Consider the following 9136-nt stretch of genomic DNA (forward strand, 5'->3'; position numbering starts at 1 on the left):
CTGCACGCTATTTGAGCAAAGAGAGACATTGAAGCAAAGAGAATATGCAGTGGTAAAATTTTTGGGTTTTGAATAATGTGAGAACGGTGTCGCTCATAACATCTAGTTTTTCACTAGGACTAGTTTTTCACTAGTCGATTGTTTGCTTCAAAGGGAGACTTTTGACGAACATAGTCATAATCCTTATTTTAGGGACTGCACTCCACAGTGAGGAGCTCTGACGCCACCCATCTGTATCGTTTTACTAATTTCTTATTTATAAAACTTGTATGTCGTTGTATGTCGTAATTTTTTTATTAATGTTTTGTTTTTGTTTCGAAAAATTTGTTCAACTTTCATGATAATTCGTTTCCATAATTTATTAAATGAAATTTCAAATTTAATTAATCAGTAACGAATTTTACTTTGTCAGCATTAAAAATTTGCAACTGTATCACACCTAAAACACACTCACAACTATAGTTTTGGGCTTATCAGCTTCACAAATATAATACGCCTGCTGATTGCATCTCCAATCGTTCATTTGATATTTCGTCTTCTTATACCACAAAAGAACACAATTCTCATGACCGCCGTTATTATCTGGCTGGCCAGTAGACCAGTCAGCATAACTAATACGTTCACCGGTACGATACCAATAGAAATCACCTTCTGTATCTAAATCAGAGCCAGACAGCCACCACCAACGATCTAAGGGATATTTGTTTATAAGATAATTTGATAAGCTGGTCAATTCCTCCTGAGAATCGAAAGAGGCCAGAAATCCGCCTAAAGAACGGCAAATCAAAAAGGCTTTGTACCATGAAACCTAAAAGAAAAGAAAGTTAGACTAACAAATTTATTTATTCATTTAATCTTACCTTGCTTTGTCCAAAATGATATAGTTTATTGTCAACTTTAACAAATGGCTGTATATTAAGATCATCAGCAAATCCTAAGGAAACATTTAGCTTATAATTAGTTTTAGATTATTAAGAAATTTTAGCCTTTACTTACCATCCAAAATACTAGTGGCTACCTGAGGAGTATGACCGGCCACTGTTATTGATGCCACACTTAAAACTAAAGAAATTTTTAAAATATTTTGCCACATTCTGGTTGTGTGAACTTAGTTGAGCTCAAAATGAATATGGAAAAGAAAACAGATTGTGGACTATATTTATAATGATTTTTAATGTAGATGTTTTTGCTTTAAATGCTGATAAGCTCCACAAGAGTATAATTAATTATTTTCAGTTCTCTTGTATATGGAGCTTTCCACTATATTAGGCTTTAGATTTCAATAAAACGAAAAAAACAAGTTTGTTTAATTTGAAACTGATTTAATTAATTTATTTTCATGCTGAAAATCACTAGAAGAGTATAATTAATTATCTTCAGTTCTTTTGATTGCTTTCCACAAAAAAAACAAAACAGTTTGTATAACTTTTGTTTAGTAAAACATTCTCTTCTATTCTATTTTTGACAACCGAGTTAGGTTTTTGAAAGCAGAGTTTCTGATCTATGTGTGTATTATTATCTGCATATAATCTTTAATAAATATTTCAAAAGTATTACTTATATGGAATACCCCATATATTTTTAAGTACATTAGTACTTGTTGCTTTGAAATCTTGAATTAAAAGAGCAGAGCATTTCAATTATTTTCTCTTCATATATTAAAAAAGAGTATCTTGCAAAATCTCACAAATGTTATAAGTTTTAAATTGATACAATTTCTTTGACTTAATTTTGTTCTTATCAATTATAATATGGGACTCCCCTCTACATTGAATGAATTCATATAATTGTTTTGCTTATTTTAAGATAATGGGTATTTACAATAATAAAACCAGAATATAAGAAGTAAGATTCTACTATTTCTAAAATGTTTGCGCAGATTCATTAAAAATTTATATTTTAAAAATGAACGCCATACAGTGGCGCCTGTAGAGCAAGTGAGGTTGCAAAAATCTAAAATTTCATGTGCCCCTAAAAAATCTATATATGGTGCATTTCACGTCAAGTGGTGCATTTCACGTCAAGAGCGATGAAATTTACACCAATGTTAGTTCTATTGGATAGTAATTCGGACACCATTTTTCAACAAGATCGGTCAAGAACTCTCTGAGTTATAGGAGGTCAAAATTTGACATTTTGGCCAAACAGGTGTTTTTTTTTATCCATATAACTTATTACCTATTGTTCTTAGCAAAATGTGTCCCAAATAGTTTAGATAGCTATTTATGCAATCTTTCGAAAAAAAAAATTAAAAAAATTTAATAAAATATTTTTGATTTTTTTTTTTTAAATCAAAAATATTTTTGACTTTTTTTTCAAAATGGGCCCTTTTTATTTTTTTTTTTATTTTTTTTAAGAAAGCTTAGGTCTTTTCCTAAGCGACCTATATGGTCGCTTAGTGGGATGCGAGTGGGATATCTATCAAAAAAAATATTTTGTAACACAAGATTTAAAATTTTTGAATTTTTTTGCAAAATCAAAAACTTTGTTGACTTTTTTTAAAAAAATGGACCCATTTTTTAATTTTTTTTTTTTGCTCAGAAGAAAGCTTATGTGTTTTCCTTTAACACCCTTTTTGTCGCTTAGTGGGATGCGAGTGGGATATCTATAAAAAAAAATGTTTTGTAACTCAAGACATACAATTTTTTACTTTTTTTTGAAAAATCAAAAACTTTTTGACTTTTTTTTTCCAAAATGGACTCTTTTTTTATTAATTTTTTTTTCTCAAAAGAAAGCTTAGGTATTTTCCTTTAAAACCTTTTTGGTCGCTTAGTGGGATGCGAGTGGGATATCTATCAAAATAAATGTTTTGTAACTCAAGACAAAGGTTTTTAAATTTGCACTATTTTAATTTTTTTCATATTTGTGTGTAAACCTTAAAAATTAAACTTACGCAGAGAAACTAGACACATTAGCCTTTCCGATGGTATGTAACATACCCAACTAAAATTTCATAGCCTCGATACTGTAATACCCATAATATGTTAACCTCAGGAATAAAAACCACTTTTTTTCTATGGAAATGTTGAATAATTTAATTTTGTTATTTATTTGTAATAATAATTAATTTAATATATAATAATAATAATAATAATAATAATAATAAAAAGATGAATAATTTAGTAAAATTTAATCTTAATCACAATATATCAATTTATATAATAACTATTTTTACACTTAATTTATGAAGTTTTTAAATTTTCAAATATCCATACTTTTATCCTCCTTACTTGTCACCTTTATTAGCTGCTTTTTTTTTGTCAATCCTCTCTTGGCGTTATTAGATTCAGCTACTGATTTCGCTGCTGGCTTCTTTTTTGGCTTTGGAAAGAAATCGCATTGAGTAGATGCAGAAAACTTTTTTAATTTGAGTCTTCCATCGACAAGCGGTATGAAAGCATGGTATTGAGCAGTGCCATCGATTGTTACCGCAGCATCGAATCTGCTCTTTAGTGTTTTCAATGTTTCCTCATGATCCTCTTTGCTACTAAAAACTATTTTAGTTTCTTTACAATAAATCTTTGCCCAATGGAATAAAGCAGTCGCATCTAAGATGCGATCTTGATGAGAGCACTGGAGGCTATACTTCGCTGCATTTCTTTTGAGGTTTGCTCCAATACCATCACATGCTCCTTTACCATGAGCAGTAGGATGAAAATGCCACTCAGCTGGCATTCCAAAATCTTTTTCATGAGCTGTAAGATTTGCGAAGCTACTTTTGTTTTTAAAATGTTGACGAGCTCCGTCCGAAACGTAGTATACCTTTTCTACTGTAAATTTTGATTTTAGATAATTTAGTATTATCTTCTGGTACTCATAAACTGCAACGGTGTCATGTTTTAAATCGTCGGATATGATTGCCATACTTTTGTGTTCCAGGTTTTCTTCTTTCATGTAGTAAATAACTACTGTGAATATAGTTGCTTGGTCGTTATTGAAGTGGAATGCTTGTATGGAATCCTGAAGAACATATTTATAGTTCTCTGCGAAATCAAATGAAATAATGAATTCACCAGACTTCAAATGTGTTTTCAAGTCCTTGAAGAATGACCACTGCTCTTTGACTAAAAAGTCATGGGTTCTCAAATTTAGCAATCCTCTACACAGTTCTTCCACAAAATCATCCACATTTAAAATTATGGTTTTCAGTGTGCATCTTTCAGTTTGAAGCCAAGATTCAAATTTTAACTCCTCAATACATTCTCGATCAAAAGAGTTGATTAAATTTTCTTTGATGGATGTGGTTTCCGGGCAATTCGAACATTCACCTAAGTGGCAAGAAGTTGTAGCATTAGGGCACATAGTCAATTTAAGGCAATCGCAGTAATGGTGTAAATCTTCTGATGAATCATCTTTTAAGTAATTTAAGTTGATTTCCTTCAACATCAATTTAACATTTTCATGGTAAATACAAACACATACTGTGTGAGTTCCGCTGCTTCCTGCCAAAACGCAATGTTTTGGCCTCAGTTGTGTAAATTTTGTGAATCCAATTTTGACATCCTCGTATTCAGATTGAAATGTTGCGAATAATTCATTCAGGTTACAGATAACCATTCTCTTCTGCATTTGAACTTTCTTGCCATCGATTCGTACAGACATCCAGTCTTTCATCCCTGGCATCAGGCGACTCATATCATCTCGCTGATAAAACTGAGTTATTAGAGATTTAGTATCGCACTCCAAAGTTTTTCCCTTCTTTTTGTTTGGGAGTGTGGGAATCCCATGCTCAGCAACCAATTGTTTAGCAATTCTTGCTTTTTGTTGAAACGTTCCAAACTCAGTCATTGTTTTTGCAGAACTCCATGTTCTTGGAGCAAGGGTGAGAAGTTGAATTCTTTCAGCTTCACTCTGTGACGTTTTGTATTTCTCTTTTATTTGTTCAAGAACTTCTACTGCATCCTTATGGTATTGGTTTCGACACTCATTCGTTGAATTTGAAAAGTTAGAATAACCATCATCATCAACAGTTCTGTCTTCATTCTCGGAATTACTTTTGTCTTCATCTGGAATAACTTCAACGCAAGGCTCATTACTATTCAAATTCGGTAATTCGTTCAACTTTCCGAGCTCTTTCCTGCATGATCCACAAATTTTCAATCGTTTTGACAGCGTAGGGAATTTTTTTAATAAGCCGTCGGAAATATTTCGCATATCTGATGATCTGTGCTTCATTTTGTTAAAGGGATTAAAACAAAAAGACGAATAAATTTCATTTTCAACCTTAGCCTTTTTAGAAGTCGTAGACATTTTGAATTTTGTAAGTATTTATGTAAATAACACACGTCTTAACTTTAACGCTGTTTCTAAAAAACTGATTTCCATATGTCTTCAGAATGACAATAAATAGTTTTTTAAGATCATATAGGTAGTACGTTTTAATGAATGAGTCTAAAATCTTTTATTAGGGTCAAGAAGGGCTTACATACTAAAGTACCTAGTTTAACCAAATGTTACAAATAATAATAAAAATAAACCACCATATAAATAACCTACCTGTCAACTTCTACCTTTCCACCCACTTCTTAAAGTCAAATGTCATAAAATAATAAATAAACTGGTACTTCGGAGAAGGGCCATAAAATATTTCCACTTGATTCCAAAAATTTGTTTCTGGGGCACCTGATATTTTAACAATGAAAATCACGTGCGCTGAAAACTAGCTCTAGGATTGACTAAAAAAGCCGCAAGATACAAAACTTAGACAAATTTTGGGGGTGGAAAATTAATAGCGGTCGGCCTCATATTGCACCCCTCCAGTGGCTATTATCGGTCAGTTGTTGTGGTTTTTATTTTTAAGGTTTTAGAAACACTTACACACAAATATGAAAAAAATCAATTTAAAAACATTTGTCTTGAGTTACAAAACATTTATTTTGATAGATATCCCTCGCATCCCACTAAGCAACCAAAAAGGTTTTAAAGGAAAAGACAAAAGCTTTCTTTTGAGAAAAAAAAATTATTAAAAAAAGAGTCGATTTTGGAAAAAAAAAGTCAAAAAGGTTTTTGATTTTTCAAAAAAAAGTAAAAAATTGTATGTCTTGAGTTACAAAACATTTTTTTTATAGATATCCCACTCGCATCCCACTAAGCGACAAAAAGGGTGTTAAAGGAAAACACATAAGCTTTCTTCTGAGCAAAAAAAAAAATTTAAAAATGGGTCCATTTTTTTAAAAAAAGTCAACAAAATTTTTGATTTTGCAAAAAAATTAAAAAATTTTAAATCTTGAGTTACAAAATATTTTTTTGATAGATATCCCACTCGCATAGGAAAAGACCTAAGCTTTCTTAAAAAAAATAAAAAAAAAAAATAAAAAGGGCCCATTTGAAAAAAAAAGTCAAAAATATTTTTGATTTAAAAAAAAAAAATCAAAAATATTTTATTAAATTTTTTTAATTTTTTTTTTTCGAAAGATTGCATAAATAGCTATCTAAACTATTTGGGACACATTTTGCTAAGAACAATAGGTAATAAGTTATATGGATAAAAAAAAACACCTGTTTGGCCAAAATGTCAAATTTTGACCTCCTATAACTCAGAGAGTTCTTGACCGATCTTGTTGAAAAATGGTCTCCGAATTACTATCCAATAGAACTAACATTGGTGCAAATTTCATCGCGATCGGAAGACATCGATTTCAAAAGTTGGTTCACTTGACGTGAAATGCCCCATATATAAAAGAGTAACGTTACTGACTCACTGACTGACTGATTCATCATCTCACAGCCCAAACGACTGAAGCTAGTATCATGAAAACGATCAGATAAGAAGGGATTTTTGGAAATTCGAACGTTTAGGGGATAAAAAGGGTAAAAACGGGTAAATTCGGTAACCTTATATCTTCAAAACTAATAAAGATACAAAAAAACTTAAAATAGCATGTTACTCCATTTAAAAAATAAGCTGACAGGTGTTTCGTACTTTTTCGAAATTCGAACTTTTTAGGGGATAAAACGGGTAAAAATTGTATTTTCGTACTTTTTTGGCACCCTATATATTTTTTAACCAATAAACATAGAAAAAAATTTAAATCGTACTCTTTACTTATAAAAAAATAAAAAATATAAGTTTGGTACTTTTTGCAAATTCGAACCCTTAAGGGATAAAAGTTGTGTTTATTTTTGGTACTTTTTCATAAAATATGTTTTTCTATAATTTGACATAGACATACGAATATTTTATTATGAACTCCCACCACGATGCAGATTTTTATTTGAATAAAATTTTATCACAGCTATGGGGATAAAAAAGGTACCAAAAAGGGGATAAAATCGAGAAAATAAATTTTATTTGAAATTATTAAGCCAATTTTGATAATTTTTTTTAAAATTGGCTGCCGGATTCAAACAAAAATTAACTAACAGAGTGTTAATTGGAACTCGAGTGAATAGGTGTATATTGGACCAAATCCGGGTAAACAGTCTGGTACTTTTTTTAAAACATATTTTTTCTTGGGCACATTAACACAGATTTCAATCATTTGAGACATGTCTGTAGCATAAACAATTTTGGAAAACTGGTGTATTTTTAAATTTCATGCTTTATTTGGTACTTTTTTCCTAATGGTACTTTTTTAATATTTTAATTATTACACTTATAGACATTAAAGTTAGCTGATATGCATCTTAGTGAAGTTAGTGTTAGGAATAGGGGACAATATTTAGGTACCAAAATGTGAGAACTGAACTATAGGTACGTTTTTTTCTTCTAATGGTACTTTTTTGAAATTTCTATAACAATGAACTTAGAAACATGAAATTAAGCATATATGGTCCTAAGCGAGTGAGAATTCTAGGGGGAGACTTTTTGGTACTTTTTCTTTATTTGATTGGTACTTTTTGTAATTTCTTCACCAATGAACATAGCAACATGAAATAAAGCTTATATGGAACCGAGTGAGTGGGAAACCACAAGTGTGGGATTTTTGGTACTTTTTCTATATTCTAATGGTACTTTTTGAATTTTCTATAACAATGGACTTAGAAACATGAAATTAAGCATATATGGTCCTAAGTGAGTGATAATTCTAGGGGAAGACTTTTTGGTACTTTTTCTTTATTCTAATAGTACTTTTTGTAATTTCTTCACCAATGAACCTAAAAAAATGAAATTAAGCTTATATGGTCCCGAGTGAGTGGGAAACAACAAGTTGGGGCTACTTTTAGTATTTTCTGTAATAATGGACATAGAAACATGAAATTAGGCGATTTAATATTTCTTTATTAAAACCGATCGGTTTCGTTTTTTTTCGGTTTTGTGATAATTTATTAAATATTAAGTGCTATAGAAACAAAATTAGTTGATAATATTGGAAATGCTAAACAAATTTAATATTCAAATATGACGGGTTATGGTTTAGTGAACGCGAATTCAAAAATTATAATCAATGGTACTTTTTGAATATTTTATAATAATAAACCTAAAAATTTTAAATTTAGCACACATGATTCTGAATGAATTTGAATTCACAAAAGGTGACTTTAGTGGTAGCTTTCTTTTGCATTTTCTATAATAATGGACCCGGAAATATGAAAAAAATAAGAAAAAAATAAATAAGGTAAATCGATATTTACCAACTATCCATTTTTTCTATATTTCTCAAATTTGATGGAAAATATTTACAAAATAATTTCTTTTAGTATTCCTTTACCTAATGAAAAAATTTCCAGCTGCCTCACAGTGCTTTGTTTTCATATAGGCAATGGACAAAAATAAAAGGAGTTATTGCAGACGAATAAAAATTAGTGGAATATTACCTTTTGGTAAGATTAAGAAAAAATATAATTCTTGAAAAAATCCGTGAAAGGACACGGGTACCTCCCATATATCCTGAACATATAATTTTGAATAAAATTCACAGTTATACTCCTAACATTTTAAAATTTGGTTATAGTCATTTTAATAAAGTTATTGTTGTTTGTGAAAATTTTTATTACAATCGCAGCACGGATTCGGGTGGCTGCCATACATCCTTTTCCTTAAAAAACCTATAAACCTGAATAAAATTATTAATTTTCAGAAATTATTGTTCTCTTATAATATCAGATTAATTTAGTTACTAACATTTCAATTCTATCAAGGATTTACATAACTGCCATATATTCTTTTTTAAAAAAAATACTGAAATATTTTATA

At 30.1% G+C, this 9136-nt stretch overlaps 1 protein-coding gene across 1 annotated transcript; it reads right to left on the minus strand.

Moving 5' to 3' along the window:
- Positions 1-344: 344 nt before the first annotated feature.
- LOC135957333 (C-type lectin 37Db-like) lies at positions 345-1119 on the minus strand. Its single transcript, XM_065508059.1, has 3 exons — positions 997-1119; positions 861-934; positions 345-808 (listed from the first exon to the last, which is right to left on the minus strand). Exons 1-3 carry the CDS (start codon positions 1091-1093, stop codon positions 440-442), a joined length of 540 nt encoding a protein of 179 aa, XP_065364131.1. The 5' UTR covers positions 1094-1119; the 3' UTR covers positions 345-439.
- Positions 1120-9136: the final 8017 nt, after the last annotated feature.

The sequence above is a fragment of the Calliphora vicina genome, chromosome 4 (genome assembly GCF_958450345.1).
Source record: "Calliphora vicina chromosome 4, idCalVici1.1, whole genome shotgun sequence".
NCBI classification, from domain to species: domain Eukaryota; kingdom Metazoa; phylum Arthropoda; class Insecta; order Diptera; family Calliphoridae; genus Calliphora; species Calliphora vicina.